At 52.6% G+C, this 19,317-nt stretch overlaps 2 protein-coding genes across 2 annotated transcripts in view; one reads left to right on the forward strand and one right to left on the reverse strand.

Annotated features, from left to right (window-relative positions):
• KLHDC2 (kelch domain containing 2) overlaps positions 1-11,482 on the forward strand; it is a 29,340-nt gene extending 17,858 nt beyond the window's left edge. The window contains 8 exon segments of the mRNA XM_015425613.1: positions 448-531; positions 1,149-1,229; positions 1,320-1,378; positions 2,860-2,969; positions 3,495-3,567; positions 6,081-6,168; positions 9,331-9,383; positions 11,168-11,482. Coding sequence (XP_015281099.1) covers positions 448-531; positions 1,149-1,229; positions 1,320-1,378; positions 2,860-2,969; positions 3,495-3,567; positions 6,081-6,168; positions 9,331-9,383; positions 11,168-11,294 — 675 coding nt within the window. The 3' untranslated portion in view covers positions 11,295-11,482.
• Positions 11,483-13,228: 1,746 nt separating this feature from the next.
• The window catches only part of NEMF (nuclear export mediator factor), a 66,387-nt gene continuing 60,298 nt past the window's right edge, over positions 13,229-19,317 (reverse strand). Inside the window, exons 30-33 of the mRNA XM_015425608.1 lie at positions 18,975-19,081; positions 18,840-18,883; positions 15,188-15,267; positions 13,229-13,455 (exon numbers count right to left, since the gene is read on the reverse strand). Coding sequence (XP_015281094.1) covers positions 13,378-13,455; positions 15,188-15,267; positions 18,840-18,883; positions 18,975-19,081 — 309 coding nt within the window. The 3' untranslated portion in view covers positions 13,229-13,377. The remainder of the gene's footprint in view (positions 13,456-15,187; positions 15,268-18,839; positions 18,884-18,974; positions 19,082-19,317) is intronic.

Here is a 19,317-nt window from a genome sequence, read left to right on the forward strand (position 1 = left end):
TGAACGATGCCAAAGGATTAGGGTTGTAACCAAACAGAAGCCTAAAATCAGGACTGAAGCAAAGCAAGAGTATTAACCTGACACAATTAAATGATGCAGAATTCCATAGCAGTGCCCTAGTTCCAGCAAGCTCTATGCAGTAGTATAGGCCACAGTCCCTAATACTTCATCCAAGCAACTTTGTGGATCATTTATTTGCAGCAGCCCTCTATTGCCTGTGCCCAAAAGCCCTCTTGGAACAGTTCAGTTTTGCAGGGTTTGTGGAAAGCCAAGGGAGTGGTTCGTCCAGGCCTTCTCAGGCAAATCATTCCACAAGGCGGGGGCCACAGAGAGGAGGAGCTGGTACGGGGATGTCATGTGGTTGCTCAAGGTAGCAAATTGTTGAAAATGCTGTGCAATCGAGAGGGACTGCACAGCTTCTAACGGCCTCTGTGTTCCTGCCTAAAGAATTCAGGCCTTCCTCGAGGATGGAACGATCACGTCCACATGCTGGACACGGAGACTTTTACGTGGAGCCAGCCCGTCACGACGGTAAGGACCTTTTCCTTTGACAGCAAGGTGACCCCCTCTGCCCAGTCTCCCAGCCACCGCTGCGTGTTACCTTTCTGAAGCCGTGCATTTTTAATAATCAGCGTAGTGTATTGACAAGGAGCTCTGAGTCTCGTCCTCGTCTCGTTGGGGGTCCCCGGAGGGTGTGCCTGTGGTCGCTGTGGCACCCGCCGACACCTTTTCTGGTGCAGGCCACATGTTTTTAGAAAGTGGGTGGAACCAGGCCATACACACACAGATTGGGGGGGTTCCATTTCAGCACTAAAGTATCTAGTTAAGTCATACAGTGTGTAATTATCTATTTTCTATATTCCACCTTATTTTATATGTATATTCTTTTGCAATTGATTTAAAATAAGTTCCTGTTCCTTTCAAATCGGTTATATGTCAGTCCAATTTATAAGATCTTGATAAATTGTATAGTCTCTCTTGTCCAAAGGGTTTTGACCTTCTTCTCTTGAAAGTGTGTGTAATCTCACATATCCAGTGGGGCAGGGAGTTCTGTTGAAAGTGACATATTTTGCCCGCAACACTCCCTTGGTGGGCTGTCGAGTCCCAGCATGCTCTCTGAATAATGCCTTTTGCCTTTCTCCCCACAGGGCAAACTGCCCTCTCCCCGGGCCGCCCACGCCTGTGCCACAGTCGGGAACCGAGGCTACGTCTTCGGGGGCAGATATCGAGTAAGCAGAACGGCAGAGTGGGAAGGCGGGTGTCTCCGCGGGGCGGACCATTCTAAGACCGCGCGTCTCTCTCTTTCTCTCTCACATCAGGACTCTCGGATGAATGACCTCTACTATCTCAACCTGGATACGTGGGAGTGGTGTGAAATGTGAGTAGCTGTCGAGCTCCCCCCGATTGTCTGGCTGTATCTGGGAACTGAATATGTTTTGGGGGTGGGCTGTGGCTCAGTGGAAGAGCCTCTGCTTGGCATGCAGAAGGGCCCAGGTTCAACCCCTGGCATCTCCAGCTAAAAGGACCAGGCAGGAGGGGATGGGAAAGACCTCGGCCTGAGACCCTGGAGAGCTGTGAAGAGGGGCTGTGGCTCAGTGGCAGAGCCTCTGCTTGGCATGCAGAAGGGCCCAGGTTCAACCCCTGGCATCTCCAGCTAAAAGGACCAGGCAGGAGGGGATGGGAAAGACCTCGGCCTGAGACCCTGGAGAGCTGTGAAGAGGGGCTGTGGCTCAGTGGCAGAGCCTCTGCTTGGCATGCAGAAGGGCCCAGGTTCAACCCCTGGCATCTCCAGCTAAAAGGACCAGGCAGGAGGGGATGGGAAAGACCTCGGCCTGAGACCCTGGAGAGCTGTGAAGAGGGGCTGTGGCTCAGTGGCAGAGCCTCTGCTTGGCATGCAGAAGGTCCCAGGTTCAATCCCTGGCAGCATCTCCATTTAAAAGGGATCTTGTAGCAGTTAACGGGGAAGACCTCTGCCCGAGACCCTGGAGAGCGGCTGCCCAGTCTGAGTAGACAAGACTGGCCTTGGTGGAATCTCAGTGGTCTGATTCAGTAGGAAGCAGCTCCGTGTGCTTCATCTGTGGGGACACCATTCAAAAACAGCTCTGTCATTCCTCCTCCAGCGTTAATGGAGTAGAGGCTTAGCCTCCCCCCGCGCACGCACACACACACACACACACTGGGGGTGTGCAAAAAAATAAAATAAATTCGGCCCGATTCGATTTGGTTTAAACTGCCTTCCCTCCACGGCAGTGTTCCCTCTAAGCTGAGTTACTCTGAGCTAGCTCACAGTTTTCCAGCTTCTGGCTCACAGATTTTTGTCTTAGCTCAGGAAGGATGTGGCTCCAGAGCCAAAGTAGCCAAATCGCTCGCTCACAACTTTAATGCCAGTAGCTCACAAAACAGAATTTCTGCTCACAAGACTCCACGGCTTAGAGGGAGCATTGCTCCAAGGGCTGACTTGCCCGGGCTCCCTCCGAGGGCTGGCGCCCGGGCTAGCCAATGATTCGTCGGTTTCCTTTCGGCTGGCCGAATCAGATTACAGAATGTGATTCGGCCAGTGGCCGGCCGAAAATCAGCCAAATCAGCTATTTTCGGCGGTGCGAACCAAACGCACATCCCTAATGCACACCTTGCAGCTGTGACAGGCCACAGCCAGCCTGGCACCTTCTTCCCAAGCTGGATGGGAGTGCTGAGTCTGAGAACTCTTTTCTGGACGAGATCATCGGCCTTGTTTCCCCAGCCCCCCCCCCCCCCAAGCCCAGGAGCGTGACCTGCTGCCCGGGGGCGGGGAGGCATTCAGGCATCTCAAGCCCAGCCCCAATCTCAAACCACGCTGACTTGGCCTTTCCCCATCTGCAGCGTCACGCAAGGGGCGTGCCCCGTCGGCCGCTCCTGGCACTCGTTAACTCCGGTGTCGTCCGACCACCTCTTCCTCTTCGGCGGGTTCACCACCGACAAGCAGCCGCTGAGTAAGTACTTCCCGCCAGGCCCAAATGTCCAGAAGGGCCCTCCTACGGAAAGTTATTTAAAACCTTGAATCTTGGAAGCAGAATAAATTAATGGACACTGAACTCATATATGCAAGAATAATCAATTTGGCCAAATTGGTTGCGTCGGCACGGAATTTGGGGCGCTCTGTACTCTGAGGTTCCTGCCTGCCTTTGGAGCCCAAGAATTCTTTGCTCGTTTATTCATTTAAAATATTTAACAGCCAGCATTTCCCCTGCGGAACCCAGGGCGGCTTGAAATATTAACACAATACGTGAAAGCATTAAAAAAGCTTAAATCCAAAATCTAAAATCCCAGTTGAGGGCTGCTTTAATTAAATGCTGTCCTAAATAGAACAGTCTGAATAGCTAAAAAATAAGAGAGGGGCTTCACGTTTGATGCCTGCAGGTCTGAAGGCTCCGTCATCAACCAAATCTGAACGCAGCTTGTTCCGGCATCCACGAGGAAGCACTTCCAAGTCCAAACCTCTCTTCTGTCTATTTCAGGTGACGCCTGGATTTATTGCATCAGTAGAAACAAGTGGATACAATTTCAGCACAATTATGCAGAGAAACCCCGGTAAGGAGTGGAGCAGAAATCATTACTTTGCATCAGAATGCCTACAAGGCCAGCCGTGGTCTCTATGTGTGTGTGTGTGTGATGTGCCGTCCAGTTGCTTCCCGACTTCCGATGACTGTATGAATGAGTGACCTCCAAAACATCCTCTTATTCACTACCTTGCTCAGGTTTTGCCAACGGAGGGCCAGTCTGGTATAGTGGTTAAGTGCGCGGACTCTAATCTGGGAGAACCGGGTTTGATTCCTCACTCCTCCACATGTACCTGCTGGATGACCTTGGGCAAGCCGTAGTTCTGGCAGAGCTGTTCTCTCAAGAAGAAGAAGAAGAGATTGGATTTATACCCCGCCCTTCACTACCCGAAGGAGTCTCAGAGCGGCTGACAAACTCCTTTCCCTCCCCCTCCCCACAACAGACACCCTGTGAGGTAGGTGGGGCTGAGAGAGCTCTGACAGAAACTGCTTTTTCAAGGACAGCTCTGACAAAACTATGGTTTGCCCGAGGTCATCCAGCAGCTGCAAGTGGAGGCGTGGGGTATCAAACCCAGTTCTCCCAGATTAGAGTCCGCGCACTTAACCACTACACAAAACTGGCTCAAGGGCAGTCCTGTCCAGAGCTCTCTCAGCCCCGCCTACCTCCCAGGGTGTCTGTTGTGGGGAGGGGGAGGGAAAGGAGCTTGTAAGCCGCTCTGAGACACCTTTGGGTAGTGACGGGTGGGGTATAAATCCAGTCTCTTCTTCCTCTTCTTCTTCACCTTCTACTCCTTCTCCCTTCTTGGTTGATTCAATCCGTCTCCGGTTGGGTCTTCCTCTGCTCCCGCCGCCTTCCACTTTCCCTAGCACTCTTGTCTTTCCCGGTGAGTCTTTTGTCTTCTCATCGCGTGACCAGAGTACGCCAGCCTCCCTTTAGCCATCTTGGCCTCTAGGGAGAGTTCAGGCCTGGTTTGATCTAGAGCCCACTCGTGTGTCTCTTTGGCGGTCCGCTGTATCCGTAGGACTCCTCCCAACGCCACGCGTCGAAGGAACCCACTGTCTTCCCGCCAGCTTTCCTCGCTGTCCCACTTTGACAGTCGTATCCAGACTCCAGGAACCTCCTCCCCTCGCGACCTGAAAGAACCAGGGCCTTCCGCTGCTCTCTCTTCAGTCTTACGCTGTCTGGGAAAACGGGATACTAGAAGCACCGTGATCAGAGCACGCAGAGGGTGCTCACCTTTATGGTTAGGGTTAACGTTGCCACAATCTCTTCCCAGCCTGTTTCAATTTCCTGACAGTCCCACGCTACAGACGATTATTGATGCTGGCTAGATTGCCTGATTGTGAGCCGCCCTGAGCTGGCGTTGCCGGGGGTGGGGTGGGGGGCTATAAATTGAATTTATAAATAAATAAATGCTGTTCCGTCAGGGGAGCTATCGGGACGCTTAAATAAGGTGCCTTATGCTGAGCGACTGTGCCAGGGCGGTTCTGGCCAGACAGACACCCTTCAACCAGTGTTCCCTCCAGGGAAAAAGTGGTGCAGGAGCTCATTAGCATAACTCATTAGCATAACTTATTTGCAGATGCCACACCCCCTGACGTCACCAGAAGTGTGTCAGGAGGCAACACCCACCGCTCAGGCTCCACTGGACTGTTTTGGATTGCTAGCTATTGGGGGGGGGGCGCAGATCAGTCCTCGCAGAGGAGGGAGAGCTTGTACCTGAATAAAACTTGGTCTTATATGGCGCCACTGGACTGTTTTGGATTACTAGCTAGGGGGGGGGAGAACGTGCAGATCTGTCTTTGCAGAGGAGGGAGAGCTTGTACCTGAATAAAACGTGGTCTTAAAAGTGCCAACATGGCCTGACTGAGGGCTGCTGGGAGCAGGGGGCGGGGCTTGTTGCATGTGCCCGCCCCCTGGGCTCCTTATTGCCGGAGCTCTGCTCCTGTGGGCTCCCGTAGGAAATGACCCCTAGTTCCCTCTAAGGTGAGTTAGTGTGAGCTAGCTCACAGTTTTTTAGCCTCCGGCTCACACATTTTTGTCTCGGCTCAGGAAGGATGGGGCTCCAGAGCAAACTAGTTTATGCAGCGGCCAAATCGCTCGCTCACCACTTTAATGCCAGGAGCTCACAAAGTAGAATTTTTGCTCACAAGACTCCACAGCTTAGAGGGAGCATTCTTCAACATGGTCTGTTCAACTGTAATTTGCTTAATGAGGCAAGAGATGGTTGGATAAAACCTTATATCCAGGACTCTAGGTGTGAACTGGATAATTTGAGGTTTCTTTTAGCAGGGGTGGGTTTTAATATTACATTGGCAGTTGCCAAGTTCTTTTCTCCATTGATAAATATTAAAAATCATTAAATTTTTATATTATATGGACACATGTATTAAATCAAATGTCCTCCTTTCTTTCCCCCCAGTCTTAGTGTGACACTGTTCAGTGCCGAATCGGCTGTAAGAGCAGTACCATTAAAGTCAGTCTGCATCTCTGCCGTCCCTGGATTCAACGTTGACACTTGGTTTTTGGCTCATCTGTTTCAGGCTTTGGCATACAGCTTGTGCCAGCGAAGAAGGAGAGGTGATCGTCTTCGGCGGCTGTGCTAACAATTTACTTGCCCATCAAAAAGCAGTAACTGCTGGGGTGGTGGGGTAGACACACCTTTGCAGAAACACCAAATGACTCTTGTTCCTTCCAGTCAAGGCAAGAACATTAGAAGAGCCCTGCTAGATCAGACCACTGGTTCATGCAGTGCAGCATCCAGTCTCACTCAGTGGCCAACCAGTCCCTTTGGAGGGCCAACTACACGGCAGAGAGGCCAAGGACTGCTGGATCAGACCAGTGGTCTACCCAATCCTGCATCCCATTTCACACACTAGCTGACCAGTTCCTCTGGAGGCCAAGAACAGGGCAGAGAGGCCGAGGCCTTCCCTAGATGCCTCCTGGCTCTGGGATTCAGAGGATTAATGCATCTGAACGTGGAGGTTCCCCTCAGCCACCATGGCTAGTAGCCATTGATAGACTTACCCTCCATGGACCTATCTAATCCTCTTTTAAAGTTGTTTACTCCTGTGGCCATGGTGACATCCTCTGGCCATGAATTCGACATTTCAATCACTCTCTGTGTAAAGTGGTGTTTCCTTTTGTCTGTCCTGAACCTACTGCCCACCAGCTTCATTGGATGCCTTGAAGTTCTAGTATGTGGGGAGAGGGAGGACAGAAATACTTGTGGTCCTTCAGCCGGACACATTGGACATAAGGACGACAGGCCTCTTGAGTTGGGCGGCCTTCAGAGTTACCAGGAATCCCTGCTTTAGGCGGACTGGTTCTGGGGCGGTTGCTGCTGTCCTGCCAATTCAAGAATGTGTGCAATACCTGGCCCTGAGGGGGCACACTTGGCGCTGAAGTGTTGCACCTCCCCCCAGGACCCAGGCGGCTCTGGTGTGCTATGTCAGTACAGAGTCAGGAAGAACCATAGAGGCAGAAGACTTGAACACAGATTCTGACCAGAGCAGGAGAAGTATCTGGGTGGCAGCAGCCACATCATCAGAACCAGGACAGAATGTCAGTATTATATGAAGAAGGAGACTGGATTTATCCCCCGCCCTTCACTACCCGAAGGAGTCTCAGAGAGGCTCACAGTCTCCTTTCCCTTCCCCTCCCCACAACAGACACCCCCTGCGAGGTAGGCGGGGCTGAGAGAGCTTTGACAGAAATGGCTCTTTTTCAAGGACAGCTCTGCCAGAACTGTGGCTTGCCCAAGGTCATCCAGCAGGTGCAAGTGGAGGAGTGGGGAATCGAACCCGGTTCTCCCAGATTAGAGTCCGCACTCCTAACCACGACACCAGACTGGCTGTTGTCTGTCATATTTCTGGTAGGCTAGGTTGAGAGTGTGTGGCTGGCCCAAGATCTGCCCCTCCCATCATGCAGTTCCCTGGAACGGGGCTGCAGGCCAAGGACCTGTTTAGTTCCCAGGGATCTGTACTAACGATGCCCTGACCCAGACGTCCCAGGCTAGCCGGATCTCGTCAGGTCACGTAAGCTTAAGAAGAAGAGATTGGATTTATACCCCATGGCCCTTCACTACCCAAGGGAGTCTCAGAGCGGCTGACAAACTCCTCTCCCTTCCCCTCCCCACAAAAGACACCCTATGAGGTGGGTGGGGCTGAGAGAGCTCTGACACAAACGGCTCTTTTTCAAGGACAGCTGTGCCAGAGCTTGTGACTGACCCAAGGTCACATCAGCAGGTGCACGTGGAGGAGTGGGGAATCAAACCCGGTTCTCCCAGATTAGAGTCCGCACACTTAACTACTACACCAGACTGGCTCCCGTAAGCAGGGTTCTGTTACGATTCCAAGATGTAAGGGTTCTTTGAAGCACACCACGGAGGAGGGCCATAAAGTGCACCATGAGGTCGGGGGGCAGAGATGCTTTTCTGCAGAGATAACTATTAGTTCTACCTACTAGGGAGGGCAAAGACGGATAGCTGTTGTACGACAGGATCTGGGCCCCAAGATGCATGGCGCGTGTGCCCTGGGTCGGTTGGGAGACCAGGACCCCCATTCCCACATGCTGGCCAGGTCCCTGAGTCTGGATCGGATAAGAGGCTTCCCGCCAGGAAAGGCAGAAAGGGTTAAAAGACTGGTAGCATCTGTTAGTCCTCCTTGTAATGCTGGAGCAGGTGTTCTGGTTGATCACAAGCTAAACATGTGCCTGCAGTGCGATGTGGCTGCGAAGAAAGCTAATGCAATCTGAGGATGCATAAACAGAAGCATCGTGTCCAGATCACAAGAGGTGGTAGTTCTGCTCTATTCTGCTGTGGTCAGGCCTCACCTGGAGTCCTGTGTCCAGTTTGGGGCACCACAATTTAGGAAGGATGTTGACAAACTCGAGCGAGTCCAGAAGAGGGCAGCCAGGATGCTGAGAGGGTTGGAATCCAAGTCTTACGAGGAAAGGCTGAAAGAGATGGGTCTGTTTAGCCTGAGAAAGAGAAGTCTTAGAGGGGGCATGATTGCAGTCTTCAGGTATCTGAAGGGCTGTCATGTAGAAGATGGAGCGGATCTTAGGATGCATTAACAGAAGCCTTGTGTCCAGGTCACGGGAGGTGGTAGTTCCGCTCTATTCTGCTATGGTCCGGCCTCACCTGGAGTCCTGTGTCCAGTTCTGGGCACCACATTTTAGGAAGGATGTTGACAAGCTCGAGCGTGACCAGAAGAGGGCAACCAGGATGGTGAGAGGGTTGGAGTCCAAGTCTTACTACGAGGAAAGGCTGAAAGGGTTGGGTCTGTTTAGCCTGGGAAAGAGAAGGCTTAGAGGGGACATGGTTGCGGTCTTCAAGTATTTGAAGGGCTGTCACGTAGAAGATGGAGCGGATCTATTCTCCCTTGCTCCGGATTGCAAGACTAGATCTAATGGGTGGAAATTACAAGGGAGTCGTTACCGGCTAAATATCAGGAGAAACCTCCTGACTGTCAGAGTGGTTGAGCAGTGGGGCAGATTGCCTCCGGAGGTGGCGGATGCTCCGTCGCTGGACGTTTTCAAGCGGAGGCTGGACGACCATCTTTCGAGTATGTTGCAGGGCTGTCTTTCGGCTGTGCTCCTGCAGAGTGCAGGGGGCTGGAGTAGATGGCCTGCAAGGTCCCTCCCAACTCTCACATCCTATGATTCTAAGTCCAGGGTTTCTCTGCAGAGGCAGGCCCTGGCAAAACCACCTCCGTCCGTCTCTTGCCACAGGACGGCTGCGACTTGGCAATGCTTTCCACCCCCACTAACTGTCCGCACTCTCTTTTTCAGGCCCACAGTAATGAGATCCTGGTGTTTTCACTGCAACCGAAATCTCTTGTAAGGTATTTACACTGAAAAAAATCCAGAGCTCTCGCATCCGTATAAACAAGATTAAGATGGAGAAGTGGGTCAGGGCCGTCTTCTCTGTGACGGAGCCCCAGGAACGGGTGTCCAAATACCAGGAGCGTCTGTTCCTTTATAGACTCAGCCGGACCGCCTGCAGCAGGTTCTGGGATGGGAGAAACTTTGCCCGTTGGATTTATGCTGCCCTGGCTGTCCTCTTCGTGGGGTGGGAAGCCTCCGCTGGCCAGGCAGAGGAAGGAGCTCTTTGCAAAGCGCACCTCCCCCCCCCACACTGAATTGCAGTGAAGCCCAGCGGCCTCACCCATGCAGGCTCGGGCATTTCGATGTGGTTAGACTGCTGGTTGGGGCCAGCTACTGGGAGCATGAGACCATCAATACTCAAGCAATTACTGGAGAGCCAGTTTGGTGTACTGGTTAAGTGCATGGGAGAGCCGGGTTTGATTCCCCACTCCTCCACTTGCACCTGCTGGATGACCTTGGGCAAGTCATAGTTCTGGCACAGCTGTCCTTGAAAAAGAGCAGTTTCTGTCAGAGCTCTCTCAGCCCCACCTGCCTCACCGGGTGCCTGTTGTGGGGAGGGGAAGGGAGATTGTGAGCCGCTCTGAGACTCCTTCGGGGAGTGAAGGGCCATGGGGTATACATCCAGTCTCTTCTTCTAAGGCTCTGAAGCCCAGTTCAAGGAGTTGGCTTTGTCCTTTAAAGACCAACATGCCTTGGGACCGAGGTATCTGAAGGACTCTCTTTCCCCTTATGTTCCTGCCCAGGAATTATGATCACAGGGAGGCCCCCCCCCCCGACTCTCCCACCAATCAAAGATGCTCGTTTTGCGGGCACAATAGACAGGGCCTTTTCAGTGGCAGCCCCCCCCCCCAAATTATGGAACACTCTTCTCAGGGAGGTGCGCCGGGTCCCCTCACTGTCAATCTTCGGCAAGCAGCTCGGAGGCAGTTTTATTTAGGACTGCGCTTGACTAATTCAGTTTTTATTTATTGGCCGTCCTTAATTGACATAGTAAACAGTCACCTTTGATGTGTTTTGTAACTGTTATTTATGCCACGAGCCGCTTTGAGTGCCGGAAGGGCACCGTTATTCAAGCTTTTTTTAAAAAAGGATCACTGTCGGTCCCTGTATTTAGAGACGTTAACCAGCCTGGGATTAAGATCGGCTTTTACAGCTTTAAGATTTCAATCCATGCCCTCAGTGATCAGGACTGGACGTTTCTTTGGTATCCCTGCCCACCCCACCCCCCTTAGACTTTGCCTTTGTGATATGGGGGAAGTCGATGATATTGTACATTATATTGTGAGATGCCCATGGCATGAAGCCCCTAGGCTAAAGCACATCATATCCCTATTATTCCGCAGCATAATGGACTCTCCGATCTGGATCTGGTCAAATTTTTACTCTCGGACCTTGACCGCTGTCTCTAGCAGAATGGCTTCAGTTGCCTTAGCGACAAGGAAAATCAGAATGAGTTTAGTATTTAATGCAAAGTAGGAGGAGTATACTGATATTTTTTATTGTTTACATTACCATTTTATAGTCTGATGTATTATCTTATGGCCGATGGCTAAGACAATAAACTTATACTACAACTATAAATGCTGGAAACAATAGATGTCAGGGGTTGGGAACTACTGGCCGGTGAAAGTCTCAGGCCAGTGGAGTTGGGGGCTGGGCGTTCCGGCAAAAGAGAATTCCGGGCGTGGGGATTTCAACTGTTTCTCCCCCCCCCGTGCCCCAACTCTTCCTCTTCCTGTAGACTCTGCCTGGAGGCCATCTTGTGCTTCAAGGAGGTCCTGGCCGGCTCATGGCACTGCCTGCCCAAGCATCTGCTCCACAGCCTCAACCAGCGCTTCAGCAGCAGCAACAACACCTCTGGCTCCTAGGAAGCGGCGGGGGTCCCCCGGCGGCCGCCCCTTCCCCCCCCCCTCCGGTGCATGGATGAGCCCGCCCACCGAGAGATGTAATCGTCATCTGACCACCCCTCCGTGACGTCTGTATAGGTTAATAATATCCGTTTTCTTTCTTTGCATCGTCGTAGGGTAACCGGACGCTTCTCGGCTTCGACCTCTTTTGTTGCATGTGAATGGCTTAGAGAGAGAGAGAACCTATTTTTGTGTACAAAGATGTTTGCAATAAACGTATTTAATGCAAGTGCAGAGGGACTCGGAGATTCACTTGAACCGCCTCTCCCCCCCCCCCCCCCCCCCCCCCCGCCCCGCCGGGCGCACGACGCCAAAGACCCAGAGGTCTTGGACAGACTCAGTTTCACAAGTGCCGCCTTCTGCTACCATCCCCGCCTGATCTCGTCAGATCTCAAAAGCTAAGCAGGGTCGGCCGTTGCTAGTACTTGGATCAGGAGACCACCAAGGAAGTCCAGGGTTGCTACGCAGAGGCAGGCGGTGACCGGCCACCTCTATCTCTCGCCCTGCCCTGGATGGCCCAGGCTCACTCGGTTTCATCAGGTCTCGGGAGCCAAGAACGGTCAGCTCTGATGAGTACTGGGGTGGGAGCAGTGTTCCCTCTAAGCTGAGTTAGGGTGAGCTGGCTCACAGTTTTTCAGCCTCCGGCTCACAGCTTTTTGCCTTCGCTCAGGAAGGGATGGCTCCAGAGCAAACGAATTTCTACAGCAGCCAAATCGCTGGCTCACCGAATAGGATTTTTACTCACAGGACTCCGCAGCTTAGAGGGAACCTTGGGTGGGAGACCACTGAAGAAGTCCAGGGTCGCTAAGCAGAGGCAGGCAGTGGCAAACCACCTCTGAACGTCTCTTGCCCATATGGGGTCTGCATAAGGTGGCTGTGACTCGACACATTTTACACACACACACACTTCCATTCTCACATAGAAGCCTCTGCTGCCAGACGTTTAGCTACAGCCATAGTCAGTACCGACTCACAAGAACAGCACGTGAAGCTGCCTCTACTGAATCAGGCCCTGGGTCCACCAAGGTCAGCATTGTCTGCTCAGACGGGCAGCCGCTCTCCAGGGTCTCAGGCGGAGGTCTTTCCCATCACTGCCTGCCTGGTCGTTTCAACTGGAGGATCGAACCTGGGACCTTCTGCATGCTAAGTAGATGCTCCGCCGCTGAGCCACAGCCTCTTGCAGTAAAGACCCCCCCAAAAAAGGGAAACTTTGGAAACCATCAGTGGCCGTACCCAGAGAAGAAGAAGAAGAGATTGGATTTATACCCCGCCCTTCACTCGGAGTCTCAGAGCGGCTTACAAACTCCTTTCCCTCCCCCTCCCCACAACAGACACCCTGTGGGGCTGAGAGAGCTCTTGACAGAACTGTCCTTGAGAGAACAGCTCTTGTCAAAACTATGGCTTGCCCAAGATCATCCAGCAGCTGCGAGTGGAGGCGTGGGGAATCAAACCCGGTTCTCCCAGATTAGAGTCCGCATGCTTAACCACTGCACCAAACTGCCTCTCAAAATGGGAAGTCAAAACACAAGATATGGGATAAAGTTTGTCACCCAAGACATAAGCACATAATCTATCTGCGTAAGGTACTCCTTGCAGAGGGGAAAGCAAGCTATCTCCCAGTGTGCTCTGGGTTGGCGCTCTCATATTATAGCTGCCCATGGAGACGACTGAAAATGTTGGCGGCAGCAGCAGCTTCACAGCTTCGACATCCCTTCCCGCTCCCATTGACAACACTTTGGCAGCCTCGCTCACAGTGTTAATGTCCAGAGGCCACAGCTGCTGCTGCCCCCTAGAGGGGGTTGGGGGGGCTTCAAGGGGGGCAACATGTGACCCATAAATGCACAAATACAGCCCTCGGTCCAAAGCCAGAAGCGGGGGCTATTTTTGCTGTCTTTACGCAACAACCACAGTCAAGGACAGGCATATTGGACTTTATTAGCAAAACCGGAAGAGGGCTCTTCTTGAGCTTGGGCATCCAACTCGCGGTCAGGGAGAGGCGGCCCCCGGCGGCAGGGTTGTGGCGGCCTGTATGGGCGCCCCCCTCCTATTTCTTTTTGGTGTGCAGGAGATGAGGAGCAGACACCTTCACTTTGCCCGGGATGTTTCTCGAGAGGTCTGTATCCTGAGCAAAAGAGTAAAACAGTGCCACGCTAGTTAGCTAGAGGCAGGGGTCATTTCCTGCAGGAGCGCACAGGAGCAGAGCTCCGGCAGTAAAGAGCCGAGGGGGCGGGCACATGCAACAAGCCCCGCCCCCCGCTCCCAGCAGCCCTCAGTCAGAGCAAGAAGCAGCGAGGTAAGCTGCAGAGCCCCACCCCCCGGTTCAAAACAGTCCAGTGGCACCTTTAAGACCAAGTTTTATTCAGGCACAAGCTCTCCCTCCTCTGCAAGGACAGATCTGCATTTCCCCCCCCCCTACATAGCTAGCGATCCAAAACAGTACAGTGGAGCCTGAGCGATGGATGTTGCCTTCTGACACACTTCCGGTGATGTCAGGGGGTGTGGCATAGGCAAATGAGTTATGCTAATGAGCTCCTGCACCTCTCTTTCTACGAAATGACCCCTGGCTAGAGGGCTGCAGTTGAGGTACAGAGCTACCTCACAGGTAGTTTTAACAGCTAACCACAGGTTTTATTCTAGCGTCAGTAGGAAAAGGTAGGGGGTTTTCTTGGGGATTGTTGGCAGGAAAGTTACATGAGAGTAAATAGTTGAACCCTCCATCTTCCCTGTTAAATTGCAACTGCATTATCTTTTTTTTAAAAAAACAGTATCAGGGTTATAGGAAACTGCCGCTTTCTTCTTGGGGACTTAAGTACCCGGCTCCTCTCTATAACTGCACTCAACCCTTTTCATTGGTTTGCTGTTCTTCATGCCTCCCCTGCCTTTCTCCCCGGTGGGAGGACCCAAATCAGCTGACACATTTTTTTCTCTTCCTCCTTTTGGTCCTAACAACAACCCAGTGAGGTGGGTAAAGCTGAGAGCATGCGACTGGCCCAAGATCACCCAGGGAACTTCCATGGCAGCGTGGGGATTCGAACCTGGGTCTTCCGGCTCCTAGTCCAGCACTCTAACCACTGCACCGCACTGCCTCTCACTTCAGCCTCAGAAGGCTGTCCTGAGCAGGGAGCAATCGGGGAGTCCATCATCCTGCAAAATGGGAGGACTGGGGGGGGGGAATAGTTTAATTTCTTAATTCCTAAAGACAGCCATCGTAGTGTGGCGGTTAAAAGTGTCAGACAAGGATCTGGGAGACCCAGGTTCGAATCCCCCACTCTGCCATGAAAGCTTCCTGGGTGAGCTTGGGCCAGTTGCACATTCCCAGCCTAACCTCCCTCACAGCAGAAAAGACCCAGAGTTCAGGAGCAGCTTAAAAACTTTCAGTGCTTTTGCCCTGGATAGCCACAGAGGGGAATGGAGAAAGATGAGGTGGGCGAAGGCACAGCCTGCCCCCCCATCCCAGATACACAGGCTCCCCATCCCAGATACACAGGCTCTTTTCACACATAAAAAACAACAACATACAGCCTTCCTTTCTACAGAGCGACCAATCTGGACGCACGCAGAACTAAGGGTCTGTTTACTGCCAGGAACGACACAAGCCAGCTAAAAGGACGCGAGGCACCAGGGCCGTTACCCACAGAGTCCCATTTCTAGCACACAGCGGGGAAAGATCAGGCGCCCTCGGGCACCAGCTTCACCCGTGGGAAGCCTCCCGGCCACCTGCTGGGAGGGACTCCTGACTAGCGGAAGGAAGGAAGGAAGGAAGGGAAGGAAGGGAAGGAAGGGAAGGAAGGAAAGGAAGGAAAGGAAGGAAAGGAAGGAAAGGAAGGAAAGGAAGGAAGGAAGGGGCTTCTCACCTTCACGCTGCGGAAGAGGTCCTTCTCTCGTGGGGTCGCCTCCTTGGACTGCATGAAGCTGTGCAAGGCGGTCTTCGCGGCTGTTAAAGGCGCAAGGCAAAGTCATCAGGGAGGGGGAAGGACGGAGATCCGACACCAAGAGGAAGCCGGAAGCGTCCCTTTCTTCACTTAAAGATGAGGCTGCCTTCGAGCAGTTCAAACCGGGGACCTGCGTCTTATCCAAAGCGGGCCCTCCGCCACTGAGTTACGGGCCCTCCCTGGCTCCCTCCTGCTCAGTATTGTCTACTCTGACTGGCAGCAGCCCTCCGGGGGACTCAGGCCCTGAAAGGTCTTTGCCAACCCCTGTGACCAGTGTTCCCTCTAAGCTTAGTTCGTGCGAGCCGGCTCACAGTTCTTTAGACTCCACCGCAGATATTTTTGTCCTCGCTCAGGAAGGAGGGCTCCAGAGCAAACTGCAGGAGCCCTATTGCTCGCTCACAACTTTAATGCCAGCAGCTTGCAAAGTAGAATTTTTGCTCCCAAGACTTCGCAAGCTAAAGGGAGCCTTGCCCGTGACCTGTCGTCCAGTCAATGAAAGAGGTCAGGGAAAGGCAGGTGCTCTGTCACTGAGCCACAGCCCCCATGCAAACAAGGGTCAAGCTAGACCCAAAGACGGGAGAGAGCGGCTATTGTTTTAAACTGCAAATCGCAGCTGGGATCGCCCCACCTCGGTACCCTTTGACTCGGGGGGGGGGGGCCCACAACTACAAAATGGCTGCTGCAGGAGGCGGAGCGAACCAAAGTATTGGGGAGTAAATGCTATGCCTAATTCTAATAGTAATGCTCTAGCATTTCAGACAGACTATCTGCTATCAGTTTGGTGTCGTGGTTAAGTGCGCGGACTCTAATCTGGGAGAACTGGGTCTGACTCCCCCACTCCTCTACTTGTAGCTGCTGGATGACCTTGGGCAAGCCATAGTTCTCTCAGAGCTGTTCTCTCAAGGACAGTTCTGTCCGAGCTCTCTCAGCCCTGCCCACCTCACAGGGTGTCTGTTGTGGGGAGGGGAAGGGAGAGGAGTTTGTCAGCTGCTCTGAGACTCCAAGTGAAGGGCGGGGTATAAATCCAATCTCTTCTCTTCTTCTGCTTAACAGGATGACTTTTTAATATTTTGGGTATTTTTGTGTTTCTATGAGTTTGTGTGTATCTGGAAGTCATGGCGACCTCTGGTGACTGACCCCCGCTGGGGGACTGGAGGATGTTCAGAGAGGCAGCAGAATGAAGCTTGCCGCCGCCTCCCAACTGCTGGCATTCCAAGGAGGTCTCCCACCCAAGTACTTGCCGAAGTCGGCCCTGCTTAGCTTTCAAGACCTGACGGGATCAGGCCGGCCTGGACTATTCAGTTCAGGGCTTAAAAGGTAAAGGTAAAGGTTCCCTTGCTCGAAAGCCAGTCGAATCCGACTCTAGGGTTGCGGTGCTCATCTCCGTTTCCAAGCCGAAGAGCCAGCGCTGTCCGAAGACGTTTCCGTGGTCATGTGGCCGGCATGACTAAACACCAAGGCGCATGGAACTCTGTTACCTTCCCACTGAAGTGGTCCCTATTTATCTACTTGCAATTTCTTGCTTTCGAACTGCTAGGTTGGCAGGAGCTGGAACTAGAGACGGGAGCTCACTCCGTCATGCGGCACACTCGGGTCTCGAACTGCTGAACTACCGACCTTCCACAGCCTGCAGTTCAGCATCTTAACCACTTGAGCCACCGCAGCTCCTTTCAGTTCAGGGCTTACAGGATGCCTTTCTAAGGGATCACATTGTTCATTGCCTGTGCTGCGGTGGCAGCTGCTGCCGAAGCAATGCTTTTTCAATCAGACCATTAAGATCTCCAATGGCCAATCAGGATCCTTGCTGGGCAAAAGCTCCACCTGGCCCTGCCCACTTTCTAAAAGCACTTGGCGGGTGCCAGGAAACGTGGCGGGTGCCCACGGTCACCACGTGGGGGACCCCCTGCTGTAGGCTCTGCACACGCACCCTACATCCCTGAACACCCACCCCAGAGAGGGGAAACCTGAGTCGGTCTTCCCAGCTTATCTTAACGGGCACTCAGGCTTATAGGATCCTGCACAGACCAGGCGCGACACACAGATGCCTCCCAAGGGCCTTGAACTATGAGAAAAGGAGGAGGAGGAGACTGGATTTATACCCCGCCCAGGGTTGCCACTAAAATTTTATTTTTCATTTCCCTGACTTTCCCTGACCATCAGTCAAATATAACCACAAGTTTAAAAATGAAAAGGTCAACGCTCCCGCTAAGCTGTGGAGTCCTGTGAGCAAAAATTCTACTTTGTGAGCGACTGGCATTAGAGTTGTGAGCAGGTGATTTGGTTAAGTGCGCGGACTCTAATCCGGGAGAACCGGGTTTGATTCCCCACTCCTCCACATGCAGCTCCTGGATGACCTGGGGCAAGCCCTAGTTCTGATAACAGCTGTCCTTGAAAAAGAGCAGTCTCTGTCAGAGCTCTCTCAGCCCCACCTACCTCACAGGGGGTGTCTGTTGTGGGGAGGGGAAGGGAAAGGAGACTGTAAGCCGCTCTGAGACTCCTTTGGGTAGTGAAGGGCGGGGTGTAAATCCAATCTCTTCTTCTTCTCTTCTACTGCATAAATTAGTTTGCTCTGGAGCCCTCCTTCCTGAGCTAAAACAAGAATGTGTGAGCCGGAGGCTAAAAAACTGTGAGCTAGCTCACACTAAATCAGCTTAGAGGGAACACTGGTCGTATTGCATTCATGCAAGGTAAGGTTCCACTCTACAACTATACAAGTCTCAACTGCAAAAATATTTGTCAAAGAGATTTAATATCAGCTGCTTTCGACATTAACTGCAGCAACGTCTGTTTTGCAATTGCACCAAAAGTTACACCAAGATACAAATTTCAAGTCAACTCCGAATGCTAACAAATGACACGACATTTTTGTTATTGTTTTAAAGGTACACTAAAAAATTACATAAGCGTTCTATCTAAAAGGGTTGGGAAAGGGCATTATTGAGTTCTACTTGTATTCTGCTCCTTCTCTATTCCACTTGCCACAAGAACAGATCGTGGTCTTGCAGCGGCAGGTCAAAAATCCACTGCTTGAATATATTTTAATCACAATTCCCCTGACGACTTTCCCTGACTTCAGACCAATTCCCCTGGCTTTCCCTGACCAATTTTCATTTCCCTGACTTCCCCTGACTTTCCCAAAAGTGGCAACCTTGCCACCCTTCCCACAGAGTCTCAGAGCAGCTGATAATCTCCTTTCCCTTCCCCTCTCCACCACAGACACCCTGTGAGGAAGGCGGGGCTGAGAGAGCTCTTTCGAGGGCAGCCCGTGAGACGACAGCTCTGAGAGAACTGTGACTGACCCAAGGTCACACCAGCAGCTGCAGGTGGAGGAGTGAGGGATCACACCCAGTTCTCCCAGATTAGAGTCCGCGCTCCTCACCATGACACCGAACTGGCTTGATAATTGATAGATTAATAAATAAAAGGTACGAAGGATCAGCCAGAGGAAGGGAGGGCAGATGACCTAGCAGGCCCACCCCACTCCGCAACGCTCGGGCATTTTTCCCACTTGACAGATTGCTCAGCCCACCGGCCGAGGGGACAGAAGGGCTGGGAGAAAGCGTCCGGGCCGTACCTTTCCCTTTCCGCTGGGTGCCTGGAGTCAGCTTGACTTTGTATCTGGGGGAGGAAAGACACACAAGGTGAAGAGGGTGCCCGGTGCCTTGGGGCAGCGCCCCCCCCCCCGGGTCAGTTCATGGACGCCACTCACTTGTAGTTGGTCATGGTGGTGTACGGGGCGCAGAAGGGGACGGCAAACAGGAGGATGTCTTCAGGGTGGGGCTGCCCGGTCAGGGAGTCAAAGAGAGCCTCCGCCTCCTAGAAGAGAAGAGATTGGATTTATGCCCCACCCTTCACTTGAAGTCTCAGAGCGGCTGACAAACTCCTTTCCCTTCCCCTCCCCACAACAGACACCCTGTGAGGTAGGTGGGGCTGAGAGAACTCTGACAGAAACTGCTCTTTTTCAAGGACAGCTGTGCCAGAGCTTGTGACTGACCCAAGGTCACACCAGCAGCTGCACATGGAGGAGTGGGGAATCAAACCCAGTTCTCCCA

Source organism: Gekko japonicus, unplaced genomic scaffold (assembly GCF_001447785.1).
Source record: "Gekko japonicus isolate JY-2015 unplaced genomic scaffold, Gekko_japonicus_V1.1 scaffold961, whole genome shotgun sequence".
NCBI lineage: Eukaryota > Metazoa > Chordata > Lepidosauria > Squamata > Gekkonidae > Gekko > Gekko japonicus.